The 19571-nt window shown below is 35.5% G+C and overlaps 1 protein-coding gene across 1 annotated transcript in view; it reads left to right on the top strand.

Moving 5' to 3' along the window:
• Positions 1 to 19571, top strand: part of TANC2 (tetratricopeptide repeat, ankyrin repeat and coiled-coil containing 2) — a 347897-nt gene that overhangs the window by 215110 nt on the left and 113216 nt on the right. The window contains exon 7 of the mRNA XM_028087521.2: positions 9037 to 9300. Within this exon, the coding sequence (XP_027943322.1) occupies positions 9037 to 9300 (264 nt within the window). The remainder of the gene's footprint in view (positions 1 to 9036; positions 9301 to 19571) is intronic.

Genomic DNA, 19571 nt, shown 5'->3' with positions numbered 1-19571 from the left:
GTCCTGATTTTGTTGCCAAATTTGGTCTTCTATCCTCTAGCCTTGTATCACTTAGGACCTACAAAGATGGAGTATCTGACTGTGCCCATTGTTTGTGATTATATTTTCCTAATGTTTCACATTAGTAAGTAAAAGAACCAGTACTAGACTGGCAACCCCAGAAATAAGCATAGGGCTGGCCTAGTCTAGTTGTAAAATAATTCTGTCTTATATAATAGTGTAATAATCTTCCTTAGAATTAGAAAACTGAGATTCAAAAATAATTAGTCTCAGGTCACAAGGACAGTAAGAGGCAAAGCTGAGATTCAAGTTCAGGTCTGTATGACTGTAGTCCAGTAGGATGTTGTATATTCTTTGATTCAGACTGTCACATTTTAGAAGTCATACCTCCCAGAGGGAAGGGGTTATGGGGATGAACAACATCGGTAAAGGGGAGTGGGAGATATAGTCTTCCTGTTACGGAGTGAATAAGTTGGGGGGTAAAAGGCACAGCATAGGGAATATAGTCAGTGATATCGTAATAGCATTATTTGGTAACCGATGGTAGCTACACTTAGAGTGAGCATAGCATAACCTATAGAGATGTTGAGTCACTATGTTGTGTACCTGAAACCAATGTAATATTGCATGTCAATTATACTCAAAAAAAATTAAAATAAAAAAGTTACCCCCTCTGGGTCATAAACTGAACATTAGATAATTTGAATTATTTTTTCATGTTTTCCCCAACCTGTTTTCAGAGAAGTACAGGTTTATTTATACTACTGAGTTTTTCCATTTATTGTTCTAGTGACTCCATCATCCTTCCCACCTCTCTAATTACTTAGCACAAAGTAAAATTTCAATAGCTATAATGTGGCATGTTTGTTAAGTCTGGACACTGCTTATTAGAATGATCAAGGAAACCTAACAAAGCATTTCTCTTACATATTGATCTAACTAATATAATAATAATAACCAGCATTTATTGAGTACAAACATTGAGCCAAGTACCATTGTTTAATCTTTATAATGATCTTATAAGAAAATAGTTGTAAAGATTTCACAAGATCATGTCACTGAAATGATGCATAAGACTCGATAGAGAATGCTTACAAAATCTTTTAATAAAGATACAGCATGGGGCACTTGGGTGGCTCAGTTGGTTAAGCGACTGCCTTCAGCTCAGGTCATGATCCTGGAGTCCCAGGATCGAGCCCCACGACGGGCTCCCTGCTCAGCAGGGAGTCTGCTTCTCCCTCTGACCCTCCCCCCTTCTCATGTTCTCTCTCTCATTCTCTCTCTCTCTCTCAAATAAATAAATAAAAATCTTTAAAAAAAAAAAAGATATTGCATAACAGGTAAAAGAGAATGCAAACAAGGAGAGGACCCTAGAAAGTTCAAGTGCAGCTCTCCAAGTTCTTTCTTAAATAGGATGTGCTCTGTCTCCAGAATATAAATGACCAAGATTTGTATGAGGAATCTTGATTTCAGGAGAGCTCTGCAAGAGTTTACAGTGAAGATTTTTATGCTGCTCTGGTCCCATAGCCAAGTCGGTTTGTCTAAATCCTCCAGATGTAAGCTGTCAATAAGCAACTAGTTTTGGGTGCTGCAGGAGGAGTTTAAAACTTTAAAGAGCAAATTATAAATCATTAGTTATCTTGGCTAAGAATCAATACTAGACTTCCAGGCAACCCCAGAAATAAGCATGGGAATGGCCCAGTCTAGTTGTAAAATAACTCTGTCTTATATAATAGTCTAATAATCTTTCTTAGAATTAGAAAACCGAAATTCCAAAAATAATTGGTCTCAGGTCATATAGTCAGTAAGAGGCAAAGTTGAGATTCAAGTTCAGGTCTGTATGACTTCAAAACCCCTGGTCCTAATTATTACAGAAGAGTGCATAGTTCTAAAATAATTCTGTCTTAGGATAGATGACCTAGAACTACTATATGGCATTAAAAATTTAGTCTCTATCAACAAAAGTAATGAGTCAAGAAAAAAAATTAGTCCTATTAGTTTTAAAATATTATAGAAGACAGACAAACCAATTTTATTTTATAGATAGATATTTAAAGATTTTGTTTATTTGACAGAGATAGACAGCAAGAGAGGGAACACAAGCAGGGGGAGTGGGAGAAGCAGGCTCCCTGCTTAGCAGGGTCCCAGGTCCCAGGACCCTGGGATCATGACCTGAGCCGAAGGCAGACGCTTAACAACTGAGCCACCCAGACGCCCCATTTATATATATATATTTTAAAAAATTTTTAGTATAGCTGACACACAATGTCACATTAGTTTCAGGTGAACAGTGTAGTGATTCTACACCTGTATACCTTATACTGTGCTCACCACAAGTGCAGCAACCATCTGTCACCACACAATGGTATTACAAATGTCATTGACTATTATTCCCTAAGCTGTGCCTTTCATCCCCATGACTTAATCCATAACTGGAAGCCTGTATCTCCTTCTTCCCTTCTCCCACTTTTCCCATCCCCCACCCCTTCTCTCTGGCAACCATCAATTTGTTTTCTGTATTTATAGGTCTGATTCTGCTTTTTGTTTGCAAACAGTCCAATTTCAAAATGTACAAAAGACACTGGATAGACATTTCACCAAACAGGATACATGAATAATAAGCACAGAAAAAATGCTCATTATAATCAGTCATTAGAGAAGTGCAAATTAAAACCACGATGGGACACTATTGCTCACCTACTAGAATGGCTGTTACCAAAAAAAGTACCAAGTATTGGCAAAGATGTGGAAAAACTAGAACCTTCATGTATTACCCTCATGTATTACTTTATGTTTATGAAGTAAGCATAAACTTACCATACAATCTAGCAATTCCACTCTTTGGAATAGATCCAAGAGAAATGAAAACATGTATCAGAAAGAAGCATTATTCATAATAGTCAAAAACTGGGAACAATCCAAATATCCATCACTTGGTAAATGGATGTACAAAATGTGGACTATCCATACAGTGGAATACTATTTCGACAGTAAAGAGGATGAAGTTATTAATAAATGCTACAGAATGAATTGACCTCAAACATAAGGACTACATGTTTTATGATTCAGTTTGTATGAAATTCCAGAAAAGCCACATTTATAGAGACAGAAAGCTAATCAGTAGTTGCCTGGTACTGGGGGAGGGGAACAGAAATTAACTGCAAACAGGCACAAAGGAACTTCTAGGGGTTATGGAAACATTCTAAAACTAAATCGTAGTGATGATTGCACTGATCTATAAATTTGCCAAAAATCATTGAATTGTACATTTACAGTGGGTACATTTTATAGTATGTAAATTGTACCTCAATAAAACTGGTTTAAAAACAGAGAAAGTTAATTTTATTCACAATAAGCCTGTTTATACGCCTGTGATTCCTTCTTCCTCACACTCTTTTCTGGCCTGTATGGCAATACAAACAGATATGTCACATAAACAGTTCTTTATACTGAGGTGGCAATTTTTTTGTATCGAAGGAAAATGGAGAAGGTCTCAGAAAAATCTCTTCAGTTACTTGAGACTCAATATTTTCTCCCTATCCTTTGTTCCACCTGGTCATTATTAGAAATAATGATAGATGAGGGAAACAAATATGTGTATTTTTCAATGAGGAACTATGTCTTCCTTTCCAGGTCCATTCATAGAAACTTCACACATATGAGTGCTTAATTCATCTAGGCCAGCTTACCTGGCACATAGACTGCATGTATGGGCTTTGGGCTTTTGAAACTTTTAGTAACCACATGCATGAAAATATTACTGCTTTCTCTAATGCTTCAGTTACCTTGATGATCTTAAATTGTATTCAGTCTCACCATAGAGGAGTGGTTGAATAAAATAGGATGCATCCATAAAGTTGAATAATATACAGACATTAGCCTGTTTGTTACTAAAACTAGCATTTCATTTTGTGGTTCATTTTTCTGTGTATGACCTCTTTTGTCACAGAATTGTCCTTCTTCTAGGATTAAGGATTTAGGACCTATCTTGTTCCTGTAGCCTGATTACATATTAGTTGCCCAGTAAAAATTTATTGGATAGGTAGATGAATTAACCAAAAGTCAACCAGGTTCAGTGAAAAGCATCAATGAAGCAAAAATGCACAAAATTCCTAAGTGGGAATAGTTACCTAGAGAATTTTACTTCTGGTATTTTGTGTCAGTTGTCTATTTTTACTTTCTGTGCCCCTAAGATTCTAGACCATTGTGCATCATATAAAACTAAAGTTAGAGTCCTTAGGCCACTGAATAATTCCATCTTTGGGTACCACAAATTAACTCACAATTTCTCTAATCTTTCCACCACTGATCAGGACTTTCATAATTTTTCTTGATAGATCCCATAGTTTTGAAAAAATTTTCAGCATCACTCTATTTGTTATTATAGCAGTTTCTCATGTTTAATTTATCAAACATGCATCTCTGCCAAAGCTTCTGTTTAAATGAGGTAACTACTGTTATCACCCTTGATATAATTCTAGCTATGTTTACAGAAGTTTGATGTTTTAACTAGCTACCAGTTTTAACTAGCTACGTATTATTTATAAATTACTTGAAATACTGAAAATAGTGAACCCCATTGCTACTTTCTCAGACCTGTAAAAGTGTAGTATTCCAATATACTGAATATGCTCCTGATTTATCAGGAGAAAAGGGTTGTATTTCTGGGATATATACCAGGCAAAGACCACACAGATACAGGTAAATCTTAGCCAAATTTGATTAGGGACTTAATAATAAAAACTTCTGTAGGACACAACATAAAAAGACATAAAAGGTAAGGGGTTAAATAGCAGACATTTTACATGTAGACAAGTCCTCCGGGAAAGAAGAGTTTCCATTCTCTGGCTGGATTCAGCTGTATGAACTCCAAGCTTCTTGCAAAGAATTACAAAGCCAGCTGAATCACCACATCTTTACACCAAATGAAATATTATTTTCCAGTTTTTACTGAATATTTACCAAATTTTACTGGAAAAAAAGTTTAAATATATTTTAAATTAGATAATTTTCAGAAATTAGGATAAGGAGCATACATCTGCTTTAAAAAAACACACAGGTACATACACACATAATATAAATATGCTATCACTGAACACATTTAGAAATTATAATGCTATGGAATCCATAATCTCATTGGGGAAGGTACAGCATTATGTTTGATGGCAAAAAGGTTAGGAACTATTGGGCTATTCATGACTGAAAGTCTGAATATATGAAATGAATTTTTAACTAAAGTGAGTAGTTTTGACTGTATACTGAAACATGACTTGAACATTTGGATTAGCTAGAAGAATATTCCATAGTTCTCAACATTTTCATCAACAAGACTTCCTTAGCATAGATTCCTTAGAAAATAGAGCCTGAGACAAAAAGGTTATATTGAGGGAGTATATACTATATTAAAGGAGTATAAACCAAGGAAACAAGAGTGAATGAAAGAGGAGTAAGGCAAAAAAAGAGGAGAAGCAAATATAAGGAAGGGAATTACAGAGCTGGCAGAGGTGATTGCTTAATTCTACTGAATGTCTTCAGAGAAACCATACATTTCTGAACTGTGGAAGGGGGAATTACAAGATGATATTACTGCAGTTCCCTTCTCACACTGGTATGTTAGCCCTCATAGGGTACTATTTCCCCGACTCTTACTATTGCATGAATCTAGTAGCCCTACTGCATCTCATGTCTCCATGGCAACCAGGAAGTCTAGAGATGGATGAGAGAGGCTATATGGCAGTACATAAGACAGTGGTTGACTTCTGCCCATGATTATCACAAAGGACCAGAAATAGCCATTATAGCCAACCCTTCAGTCTGGAGCAGGATGTTAATAACACGGACCCAGCTCCAACCCATAGGAATAGTCCACACCACTGCTAGAGTCATTGTAGCCAGAAAACAGGCAGGTGAGTACATTTAGAGTGGCAAATCCAGTTCAACTCTTGTACCACATAGATCAATCATTAGTACTCTTTTTTGGCATCTAGTCTCACCTGGAAGCATGATACTGTGATTCTCAATTCTTTTCTGAGAGGGGAGATCCAAGTCCAGTTCTTCAAGGAGATGACCAGTTGCAGTCTCCCAAAAAGACTTGGAAAGGATTAGTAAATGAAGATTAAGTCCCTGCTGCTCCTGCGGGTCCTGGAGTCCATACTGTATGCTCATCATCTCCCTCTTTCACCCATTTCAGAACAAAGAATATCAAAATAGATTTCAGAATAAACAGTGATGACCTATCAAGGAAGGTCATTTCATAATGTAAACGGGTCATTTCATCAAGAGGAAATAATCCTAAATGTTTATGCACCGAATAACAAAGCTTCAAAATGGCAAAAATCCACAGAGATTTTAACTTTTATCTCTCAGTGGTTGAAAGAACAAGTAGGAAATCAATTAGCATGTAAAAGACCTAAACAATTCCATTAATCAACTAGACCTAATTATTTTTTATAGAACAGTCCACCTATCAATAGCATAGTTCAGATTCTTTTTAGATATACATAGAAGATGCACCAGGAGACCATATTCTGGTTCATAAAACAAGTCTCAATAAAGCTAAATGGACTAAACCATTACAAACTGTGTTCTCTGACCACACTGTGTTTAAACTAGAAACCAATAATAGAAAAATATCAGGAAATTTCACAAATGCTTAGAAATTAAACACATTTCTAAATAACATGGGTCAAAAAAATCACAGTGGAAATTTAAAAATATTTTTAATTGAATGGTAACGAAAACAAAACTTCAAAATTTTTAGAATGCAGCTAAAGAAGTACTTAGAAGAAAATTTATAGCATTAAGATGCTTATTTTAGAAAAGGAAGTTATTTAATTAGTGAACTAAACTTCTGCTTAAACAATATGAAAAAGAAATTCAAATCAAAGTAAACAAAGTAGGAAATAATAAAGAGCAGAAATCAATGAAACAGGAACGGAGAAAATCAGTGAAACTGAACGCTGGTTCTTTGAGAAAATCATATTGATAAACCTCTAGTCATACTAACCAGGAAAAAAAGAAGATACAAATTACCAATATCAGGAATGAAGAGGGACACCACTACAGACCCCACAAACATTAAAAGGATAAGGGAATGTCATGAACAGCTTTATGCCAATAAATTTGACAAATTCCTGGAAATAATATATGACCAAAGGTCATTTGAGAAGAAAAAGATAACCTGAATAGTTTTATAGCTGTTAAATATAAATTGAATTTGGCATTTAAAACTTTCCCACAAGGAAAACTTAGTCCAGATGCCTTGACAGGTAAATTCTACCAAACATTTAAGGAAGACATAATACCATTTCTACACAAACTGCTCCAGGAAGTTGAAGTGGAAAGAACACTTTATGAGGCCAACAATATTTTAAGACCAAACTAGACAAAGACATTATTTAAAAAGTAAACTACAGACCAATGTCTCTCATGAACATAGACATAAAAGTCCTTAACAAAATTCTAACATTGAATCCAGCAATATATAAAAAAGATAACAGGGACAATATGTAAAAAGGATGTGTCAGGGCTCCTGGGTGGCTCAGTCAGTTGAGCGTCAACTCTTGATTTCAACTCAGGTCATGATATCAGTGTCCTAGGATCAAGCCCCATGTTGGGCTCCATGCTCAGCAGGGATTCTGCTTGAGGAATCTCCCTCTCTCTCTGCCCTTCCCCCCTGTACACACACACACTCTCGCTCTCTCTCTCAAATCTTTTAAAAAGAGGGGGGGATGTGTCACGAGTAGGTAGGGGTAGGGAGCATTGTCATCTTTGAGAAGCCTAATGGTGACTGCCCTCCCCGATGGAATTGACAAGAAGTTGTTGCCTTGGAACTGGACTCCCTTAGTATCAGTGAGGATACAGAGACCAGTTGACAACACTTAATTCTCAGATGCAAGGAGGACTTATTACTGTAAAGAGCAGCAAAGCTGGAAGGCAACCAGGGTGTCTTCCTTTGTAACTCATATTTTTCCCTGTTACTACAAAGTCCAGAATTCTGTTTACATTTCCAAAGAGAAAACCTCACTAAAAGGGATTGTGGAAATTACCTAATAAACTTAGGTCTCTTCTTTTAACAACAGGTACATTGAAGATGTAAGAAGAAAATATGAACTAACATATTAAAAACTCTCCTGGGATGACCTCTTTTATTCTTATAATTATTGCTAAGATTTTTATAATCTTTATTTTAATGTTTTTATTCCTTACATTCCTAGGGTTGATGAAAATTTTTGTTTTTAAGTCCTGTTAATAATTAGTGGTAAGACTAGAAAAATTCTAGAAGCCCTTTCAGGTTTTGCTTGATTTCATTCAGGGACATCTAGGGTTAGAGCTACAGGGTAGCTGTACAAGGAGGCCCTGTATTTGGACAGATTATTTCTGCAATATATCCTATATATCTACTTAAGGGACCATTTGTTTTTTCTTATTCTTAATTACATATAAGGGGTCAGGAAATAAATTTAAATGAGGGAAAATATGGGATAAAAAGAGCGTAAAGATCTTTTTGAGATTTTGGGGCTCTTCAGCAATCCATGAAAATTATATAAATTCCCTTTTTGACAAAATTCTGAAATTTTTAGCATTGATAGGCTCTAGTTGTAGATCTTTTAGCAGTGATGTATGAATGTGTTTAGTTCCATTTAAATAGAGTTGTTAAATGTATAAGAGAAGTGAGAGAAAATATGTAAGATATATTGTGCTTTCAATTATTTAAACTTCATGGTGGAGATGAAATGATCAGTAACTTTTTTAAAAATAGTATCGCTACTACTCTTATTAGCTAGTCATGAATTTGGATAGTAGTAAACAGCTTAATCTCTCGGTTTGTGGGGTTTTGTTTTGTTTGTGTGTGTGTGTGTGTGTGGTTTTTTTTATTTTATTTTATTTTATTTTATTATGTTATGTTAATCACCATACATTACATCATTAGTTTTTCATATAGTGTTCCATGATTCATTGTTTGCTTATAATACCCAGTACTCCATTCAATACGTGCCCCCTTTAATTTTTAACTTGTTTTACTCTCTTTTTCAGCTACGTTGACAAGCTATTCTGAAAATGTAGAACGCACAAAATATGTTGGGGAAAGCAGTAAAGAATTAGGATCTGGAGGAAACCTAAAACCTTGGCAGTCTCAAAAATCCAGCATGGATTCCTGTTTGTATCGAGTAGATGAAAACATGACAGCTTCCACCTATAGTCTGAATAAGATCCCAGAAAGGAATTTGGAAACAGTTTTATCGCAATCAGTACAGTCTATTCCTCTATATCTTATGCCACGGCCAAATTCAGTAGCAGGTAAGATCTTTCTAAAAATTGACCATTTTTCTGGTGTATATACTGAAATGAAAGTAAATTCTGCTTTAATAGAATTTTCCATTCATCTTCTTTGACTAAGCTGTTCTTTTGTGTTTGGATAATATGCATGTGTATATCTTTTTGAACCTGGGGAAAGGCTCATATTCAAGTGGTTGTTTAGTTCTGCTCCCAAAATGTGTTAACAGCATACATAAAATGAGAAGTAAAACCTATAAGGTATATTATTGAATTTCTAAATGTATTTTTTTCACATCCAAAGTCTTTGAAAGGATTTCAATTTGAGGTTTTGAAAAATGTTAGTTTTAAAAAACATCATTAAATTGATGTGTATTTCAGTAGAAGTTGTATTATCAGAAATCATTGTCCATAGTTTGAGGGAGTGGCAGGCAGGCAAGAATTCAACTTCCTAGTCCAAGAGCTCAATATTTTCACAATACCCTGGCCATCCTATCATAGAAGAATCACCAGATACCTACATTGCTAAAGAATAACTCAAACACTCCTAGCAATTGCAGTCATAAAGGGAGTATGGAGTCATTATCCTTTAGCAGCTGTTCAGAATTGATGTCAAAGGATATTGTTTATATAGCTAAGTTGCTACTTAATAATTCAGACCAGGAGCTTTTGCAGAATAGTCGGCATTTTGGCATTTTCAAAATGCAACATCATCTAGACTTTGTACCTACTATGATATCATAGTTATGTTTGTCTTTCTTATTTGCCTGATGAATGCCTGAAAGGTTTGTCTTGCTGACACAGGGTAATAAAATACTTATTGTAGTTAGGAGCTCTTATTTCCCAGGTGTAATGATTTATTTTATAAAGATGATAGTGTGATGCTTCTTGCCTTTTTGTACCTTTTCTAAAACATTACTCTTTGTTCCATCCTCTGGGAGACCATCAGCATCAGTCATCACATGCGATTATGTGGTGATGGCTCATCTGGAAGGTCAGTAACTGTAGGCTATTTTAGTATTAATTTTTCAAGATTATTCACTTTAAATAGTGACAGAAACTTTTCTCTCATAGGTTCTTTGGAATATGTTGATCCCCACTAATGATGTCATATTAGAATCCTAGAATGCTCTAACTTAGAAAGCGTTAAGCAAATTCAGTCTTTCCAGAGGAGAAACATTTAAATCCTTGCCTGCATAAAATTGAGGAAATATAGCTACCAGCCTTAATGGTACATCCCACTTTACTTCTTAACTAAGCTGCAGTGATTTCTAAGAAAATTCTGTCTCTAGGGGCACCTGGGTGGCTCAGTTGTTAAGCGTCTGCCTTCAGCTCAGGTCATGATCCCAGGGTCCTGGGATCGAGCCCCACATCGGGCTCCCTGCTCAGCAGGAAGCCTGCTTCTCCCTCTCCCCCCTGCTTGTGTTCCCTCTCTCACTGTGTCTCTCTCTGTCAAATAAATAAATAAAATCTTAAAAAAAAAATTCTGTCTCTATTATTGTAGAAGGACACTGAGCACTTAGTAGGAGTCAGAAGTATAAGCTTCTCTTGTCCTCTTTTTAGTTTACTGGAGAAATTATAAAGCACTTTGCCCTTCTTGAGCATAAATATCTGTGATTCATTATTTTACCTTATGCAGATACTAACCTTAGGTTGTACAAAGAGTTGTCCAGGACTAATTGGCCAAATAATATCCTTCCCTCACTTTCTGTAAAGTTTTCTAACACTATGACTTTCTAGAAATTAGCACAAGGCAACTGTCAGAATTATCAATGAGTTACCAGTTACTTCTCTAATACATATAGAAGAAACTGACTGTATAGCTCTATCACAAAGAATAGAACCCAGCTTTCTATACCAGGTATTTTAATCACCAGGTAAAAAATGCCAGTTGAAATGTTTTTTAAAAAACTTAACAAAGCAAGCAACATTTTATCAGGTGAAGAGTACCTTCTTTCTTTTACATGGATTGTAAGACTTTGATTTATTTAGAATTTTATCTTGTAAGAGCTCATATTCTAGTTACTTAATAAAATCTTCTAAATTGGTCAACCTTCAGGGAATTGTCATCCAGTCTGAATTTTGGGGGCTTCTAAACTACTTCTCATGGTATATTTTTTGCTAACTGCCATTTAGCAACTCTACCCCTCGTAGGCATCAATATATTTGTGGTTACACTTAGACTTCAGTAAGGTTTTGCATATTCTTTGGGACACTGACTTCAGCAAATATTAAAATAAGAATTTTACAGAGAATTACAGGATGGAATTCTAATTGACATCCATTGCTGTTTTTGTAAAATAGTCAGCTACAATGTGATGACTGCTATAATACAGTAATTTATAAAGTACCATAGAAACACAGAGGAGGGAAGCATCTGAGCGCAAAGGAAGAGGGTAGGGGCACCTGGGTGGCTCAGTCAGTCAAGCATCTGCCTTCTGCTCAGGTCATGATCTCAGGGTCCTTGGATCAAGCCCTACATCAGGCTCCCTGCTCATCAGGGAGTCTGCTTCTCCCTCTCTCTCTGCCCTTCCCCCTAGCTCATGCTCTCTTTCTCTCTCAAATTAATTAATTAATTAATCTTTTAAGAGGGGAGGGTAGAGAGGAATAGAAGACATCACAGAGAGGGATGAGTGAGAAGTCACAAGGAGGACAGAAAAAAGAGGAAGGAGGCACCAAGAAGTTAAGGAACTTGGCAGATCATTGACATTTTAGCATGACCAGCACCTGGGGTACAATGAAGGAATAGTAAAAATGATGTTGCAGGTGATAGCAAGGACCCTTTGTGCTCTCATGATAAGGATTGGGTTTATTTTGTTGATAGTTAGTATAAACAGGAGCTGTATAATCAAATTTGCAGTTTAGAAAAATGGATATAAACCCATCCCTGTAGGATGGACTGAAGGAGGAGAGCCTGGAGTTAGAGAAAATAGTTCATCAAAAGCTTCTGGTATTATGCACAATTATAGGGAGTGAATCACCAGGTATCAGTAGAATTGAGAAAATGGCTTGGGAGATTTTCTTCTTTTTTGCCTTAAAAAATAGCATTTATTAGATTTTTTTTTAAATACAGAGAAATACAAAGAAGAAAACAAAACAAAAATGAGCCATAATTTCCTTGCCCAGTGGTTCCTGCTGACACATTCTAGAAATTAAAGATTCATATATGTTACATAATAAATATATATAAATCAAATAAAAATTCAAATTCAAACAAAAAATACAAAAGAAAGAGCCACTCCCCTCTCCATCTAGTACCCCTCTCCAAAGGTTAATATAACTTACGAGTCTTTAAAATATATATATTAGGGGTGCCTGGGTGGCTCAGTTGGTTGAGTGTCTGCCTTCGGCTTGGGTCACGATCTCAGGGTCCTGGGATTGAGCCCCACATTGGGCTCCCTGCTCAGCGGAGAGTCTGCTTCTCCCTCTCCTTCCTGCTCAAGCTCTCTCTCACTATCTCTGTTGCTATCTCTCTTTCAAATAAATAAAATCTTTAAATATATATATAAAACATATAATATCAAGATTCTATATATAATACATAATATATACCTAAATATGATTATAATATATGTAAGAGACATGTGAGGTCAAAAAATCAGTTGGATTTATAGAGGGGAAATGAACGTATATGTTCTTACAAAGATGTACAGCTTTATTTGTTAATAGCCAAAAATTGTGACCATCCCGAATGGCCACCAACAGTTGGATGGATAAAGAAATTAGAGCATATCCTACAATGGGCACTACCTAGCAGTAAAAAGAAATGAACTGTTGATACTGCAGCAACACATACAAATCTCAAAATAGTTACACTGAGTGAAAGAAGTCAGGTAAAAAGGAGAATATACTATATGATTCCACTTATAAATTCCTGGAAAACACAAAGTAATTTGTAGGCACAGTGTGCCTCTCTTACAGCGCACCCATCTGCATCTGCTCGTATCACCCAGCTCTTTGTACTGCCTGTGGGAATTCTGCCTCAGAAGAGCGGCTCCATTGTTGATACTCTGGCTTTTGCTGTTCTTCTGAGTAATGAAACGTCTTTCATCTCTGATCTAGATGTCTCATGTCTTCCACCATCCCGGCTTGTTAGAAGTAGAATAAAATACCAGATCCTTCCCACTTCCTGGCAGTGAGATACCACTATACCCGATAACCACAAAATTAAAAGGAATGACAATGCCAAGTGTTAGTGTGGATGTGATGCAATTCAAATTGTCATACATTGCTAATGGGAGTATAATAATAAACTGGAACTAGCACTTTGTAAAGGTGCTTGGCAAGATCTATTAAAGGTGTCTAAAGCTGTATATGCATGTTACCTAAAACCTATCAATTCCACTCCTGCATAGAATGGCCATCAAAAATAAAGCTGGCTGGCTCAGTTGGTAGAGCACATGACTCTTGGTCTCAGAGTCATGAGTTCAGGCCCCATGTTGGGTATGGAGACTACTGGGGGGAAAAAAAAGCCCTTTTATTCACCAAAAAATAACTAAAATAAATATAAATAAATATGAGTGTTCATATCCATTTTATTCATAATACCCAAAAGCTGAAAATCATCCAAATGTCCATCAATAGTAGACTGGTTTAATAAATTTTATACAACAGTGAAAAGAATGTTGTACCCAAGACAACATCTTAGAGCATACTATGTGAAATACGTATATTTATATAAAGTGTAGAGAAACAAGGCAAAACTGTGTCATTTCTATGGTGTTAGAACTAAGGTAGTGGTTACCTTTGGTGGGAATATCAAGGGAACCTTCTATATCCTGATTGAATGGTGGTTGCATGGGTATGTACACATAAAAACATTTATTGAGCTATTCACTTAAGATTTATATAGTTAACATATATAAATCATACCTCAATTTAAAAAGTGTATAAAGTATTTAGGCTTCTGTCTTTCTAGAAGAATTTTCCCTTTTGTTTAGAAATAGTGGTTCTTGGTGACATAACTAGATCTTTGAAGAAATACCTATTTTTAATGTTGAGTAAAAATAACCTAGGGGGCACCTGGGTGGCTCAGTCGTTTAAGTGTCAGACTCTTGATTTTGGCTCAGGTCATGATCTCATGAGATCAAGCCCTGTGTTGGGCTTTACACTGAGCATGGAGCCTACTTAGGATTCTCTCTCTCCCTTTGCCCCTCACCACTCTCTCTCTCTCAAAAAATAAATAAAATAAATAAAAATTAAAAATAACCTAGTAACTCCAACAAATGGATAGTTTACTAAAAGTATTCCACTTGTTGAGACCATAAACTTAGGATCAGTACCCAAACTAGCCAGAAGTGATTCTAACTGCCACCTTAGTTCAGTGTTAGCTAGATAAAGTCCTGAAGCAGCAGTCTCTGTGTGAATTTATCCTTTTTTTAAAAAACAATTATTTGAGTTATATTTTACATATCATAAAATTCACCCATTTCAAATAATCCACCTAATTTAGTAATTTATAGCATATTTACTAAGTTATGCAACCTTCACCATAAATCAATTTTATTTATTTTTTTTTAAAGATTTTATTTAACAGAGAGAGACACAGTGAGAGAGGGAACACAAGCAGGGGGAGTGGGAAAGGGAGAAGCAGGCCTCCCGCACAGCGGGGAGCCCAATGCAGGGCCCGATCCCAGGACCCTGGGATATATCCCAGGATCCCATGACCTGAGCCAAAGGCAGACGCTTAATGACTGAGCCACCCAGGTGCCCCCACCATAAATCAATTTTAGAATATTTTCATCATCCCAGTAAGATCATGTCATGATGACATGGTCCTCATGTCTATTTAATATTAATTTTATTCCCATCCCCAGCCCCAGGCAGCCACTAATCTATTTTCTATCTCTGTAGACTTACCTTTTCTGAACATTTCATATAAATGGAGTCATATAGTCTGTGGTCTCTTGTGTCTGGCTTCTTAGCATAATGTTGTTGACGTTCATCTATGACATAGCATGTATCAGAAGTTTGTTCCTTTTTATTGCAAATAGTATTCCTTTGTATGCCTCTGCCACATTTTATCCATTCACCAGGTGACGGACATTTAGCTTTTTTCCAATTTTTGGCTATTTTGAGTAGTGCTACTATGAACATTCGTGTGCAAGTCTTTGGGTGGACATATGGTTTCATTTCTCTTGGATAGATACCTAGGAGTGGAAATGCTGTATCATAGGGTAAATTTATGTTTAACTTTTTAAGAAATTGCCAAACTGTTTTCTAAAGTAGCTGCACTGTTTTACATTCCTACCCGTAACGTATGTGTGGATTCCTGTTTCTCCACATTCTCTCTACCATTTGTTACTGTCTTATCTCTTATTATAGTTACTTGGGTGGGTGTGAAATACTATCTTGTTATAGTTTTAATTTGCATTTTCTTAATGACTGATGATGTTGAGTTTATTTTGTGTACTTATTAGTTATTCACATATCTTCTTTGGTAAAATATCTTTTCAAATCCTTTGCACTTTTTTTTTGTTGTTGGATTGTTTGTCTTGTTATTGAGTTGTAAGCATTTGTTGTATATTCTGGATACAATGCTTTATCAAAAGATGGGTTTGCAAAATATTTTCTCCAAGTCTGTTGCTTATCTTTTCATTTTTTCATTGATGTATTTTGAAGCACATTTTGATCACATCAATTTATCAAATTTTTCTTTTTTTTGGATCATGCTTTTGGTGTCATTTTTTATCTTTTTAATAGAAGGTACACTGTTTATATCAAATATCACAAAACAGTGATTTTTCTTTGTTATTCACGTTTATTTGTTTTAAATTCAAGTATTGGAAAATATTTTCTATACTCAATTAAATTCTTTCTACCCTCTTCTTTTCCCTCTCCTGCCCCTCCCCCATGGTCAAAAAAATAAAAGGGATAACATTAGCCTATGTTGCTATGCCCATAGACCATAATTGTTGATTATTTTTCCATTTATCACAGTGTTCATACCATAATTAGGGCCTTTCTGGCTAGCACAGATTTTCAGATTTTTAAGTAATAGTGATCATGCTTGTTCAAAAAGAGGGTAAAAGGTAAATGTACCGTCAGAAGCCAGATAGATCGGGGGTTCCTGGGTGCCTCGGTTAAACGTCTGCCTTTGGCTCAGGTCATGATCATCCCAGGTTCCATGCTCAGTAGGGAGTCGGCTTCTCCCTCTCTCTCTCCCCCGCCCCCACTGGTGTGCTCGCTCTCTCTCTCTCTCTCTCTCTCTCTCCTCTCAAATAAATAAAATCTTAAAAAAAAAAAAAAGTTAAAAAGGGAAAAGAAAAAAAAGAAGCCAGATAGATCTGTCCTAGAGAATAGGATTTTATACTGTGGGTGTAATAGAAATTGACTGTATTGGAAGTATGAGCATACTTCATCAGAGAATTATTTCTTGTCATTGTTGAATGTAATATAAACAGATCTTGCCTACAGGCAAGTCACAGGTCAGGGAACAGTTTGTATTGGATTGTTTTCTGTATCTGGAAACCATGGTTTCAGTATCCTCACAAAGAGTCAGGAAAGTGAACTATAAACCAGAGGACTCAGTTATCTTCAAAATTTAATAGATTATAAACATTTGGTAAGACCACAACCTCTAATAGTTAAAATGATTAGGTATCTAAATCATTTTTTAAAACAAATTTTCTTAGTTCTGGAGGTCCTCTCTAGATATACTCTAGAAATAGCTCTTGCTATAAGCTCTAGAAATACTTATTTTCCTTTATTTTCTAATGTGCACATATGAGTGGTTCCCCAAAGTGTGGGAAGATCAAATACTCAAATCTCCTTGGTGACCAGGAGTAACTGAGGATTTAAAATACGAGATAGCTTAAAATAGAGGGGGAAAAAACCCAGTATATTTATTTATACTTATTAAATTACTCTAAGCATATGAACAGTTGAGGGAAAAAATAATGCCAGTTATAAAAGACCTTGTTCAAATCCAACTCTTAAATTTCCCTTCTTTTTAAAACTTTATCTCAGTATGAATAATATAACTACTTTAGAGACGAAATAATGTTGAATAATGATGTGAAATATCATTCGTGTCACTTCAGAAAATCTGGGGGAATAATCGTTTAAATGGTCCTTGCTGTGTTACAGACTTTTCCCTGCTTGGGGAAGAGACTCACCCTCTTTTGCCTGAGCTCATTGGCATCTTTATGGGGCCACATCTTCTGGCAGGACTAGGAAATTGTCAAGGAATTATTTAAATTAATTTGCTGCATTGAACTCTATAAGAATAAAATTGTCTTTGTTTATTCCATAAGACCCTTGATTTTAAAAAAGAATGGGAAGGGCACTTTTATAACACTTTACCTAGAAGAAGTGGGGTCAGTACTTATTTAAATTAATTTGCTGCATTGAACTCTATAAAGAATAAAATTGTCTTTGTTTATTCCATAAGACCCTTGATTTTAAAAAAGAATGGGAAGGGCACTTTTATAACACTTTACCTAGAAGAAGTGGGGTCAGTACATATGCAAATGTTTATGATGTTTTTTTTAAACTTTTTTCTGAGCTTTGAACTCACCTGCAACATAAATGGAAAAAATATATGTAAGGAAATTTTTAAAACAGCCATGTACTCTTTATTAACTATTAAAATAGAAGTCTGATTATTAAGTATAAATATATTGATCCATTAGATTGGTCCAAAAGCTGTACACTTTAAGAGCATAAAGATTCAAACAAGTGAAGATGTACCATTTAAAAGTTCCACCATATACCACATATGAAGGTAGTGCTATTTACTGAAAATAAAAACTTTTAACTCAAATGACAAAGTGATTAAAGCTGAGTTTGGGCAATCTCTACCATCAAGGCTTGAGTTTTTCCGGGAGTAGCTCAGTTTTCTGAGTATAAAGTTAGATGTAATTACATCTTTAAAATTCTAAGATGTAGAAAATAAAAACTACTCTCTTTTATTGTTTTCAAAATGTAAATCACTACTGCATGTTTATTTTTTTAAGCTCGTTGTGTTGGAAGGAATTAGAGAACCTTGTGGACTTGCAGTTGCATGGCAGAAATTATCAGAGTAGGATGTCTATGGTCATCCTTAATGTCTTAAAATGAGATTGGCTGGGAATTGGAGGGATGTGGGAAGCAGGAAATACTCACTTGCAGCAGCTGTCCTCAGTGCTTTGTGTGAAAATGAGGAGTCTGTCAAGGAAACATATAAGCAGTGGAAGTCAGTTAAAATATAAACTCTCACCATCTACTTGTTAATGTTTGGAGCTGCACATTTTCCTAAGAAAAGGATCTTAAGAATCAGGTAAATGCAAAATAGGAATCATGGGGGATTTAGATGAATCCAATCAGAAGCTGTAATGGGGATTTTATAAAGAAGAAAATATGGGCTTTTCAGCAGTCAGAATGTTGGCTTTATGAATCAAGGGTATAAGGACAGCAGAGTGGCTTCTTGCCCAGGCTATAGCAAACATAACGTCATTCCAAGCTCCCTGCTCAGGTCAGCCAGAATGACAATCGTGCTACTAAAATCTGTTTGCACTAATGATAACTGATATAAGAAGAAACAATTCAGACTGGTTTCATACTCAGTATAGAGTTGCCTCTGGAATGTTTTGTACCAAATGCTGTCTGCTGGATTTTTTTTCTGCCCACTTATTTGTTAAGTTATTTTGACTTCAAAAAAGTATGTCAGTTAAATGTTCTGTAAATGAATCAGCTGTTCCAATCCTATGAGATCTCAAAAAATATATGTATGTTCCCTTTTTCCACTTTCCTCTTCCTTCTCTGAAAACAAGGATTTTTAACGAAATAAGCTTTACTTAGAGATAGATTTTACATAGAAGTTTACTTTTTAAAGCATTTTCTTTTCACATAAAAATTTTTTTATTGTAGATTTTTTTTTCCTCTTTCTTCATTTCACTTCTGCTTACCTAGTTATCTCCTATGCCTGTATCTGGAAAGTGTTCATTAAATATTATAGTAGTAATTTAACTTGATGGAACTATCTCAAAAAGACTTGCCAGGACAGTTTCACAGTAAGTACTACTGTGAGGGGGGAATATGTATGTCCCTGTAGATCTGCCATTGGTGTTTGTATGGGATGAAGATATGCTAAAAGCATTGTTGCTATAGCCACCTCCTTCATCCTTAGCTTTCAAATAACCCCATAAGACAAAACCTAATTTGTCATTCACTGATCGTTTAAATGTAGCCAAAATACAAAGTGTATGTTAGGTACACTTATTCAGTTATTAGACAAGTGTTTATTGAGCTTGTACTGTATATATGGCAGGCACTGTTCAAAACACTTGAGAAACCTCAGTAAACAAAACAGAAAT

This window comes from Eumetopias jubatus, unplaced genomic scaffold (assembly GCF_037043125.1).
Source record: "Eumetopias jubatus isolate StellerSeaLion01/CBP00866 unplaced genomic scaffold, mEumJub1_p1.0 scaffold_10, whole genome shotgun sequence".
Taxonomy (NCBI): domain Eukaryota; kingdom Metazoa; phylum Chordata; class Mammalia; order Carnivora; family Otariidae; genus Eumetopias; species Eumetopias jubatus.
Note: the sequence above shows the minus strand (reverse complement) of the source record. Positions and strands in the feature narration are given on the sequence as shown.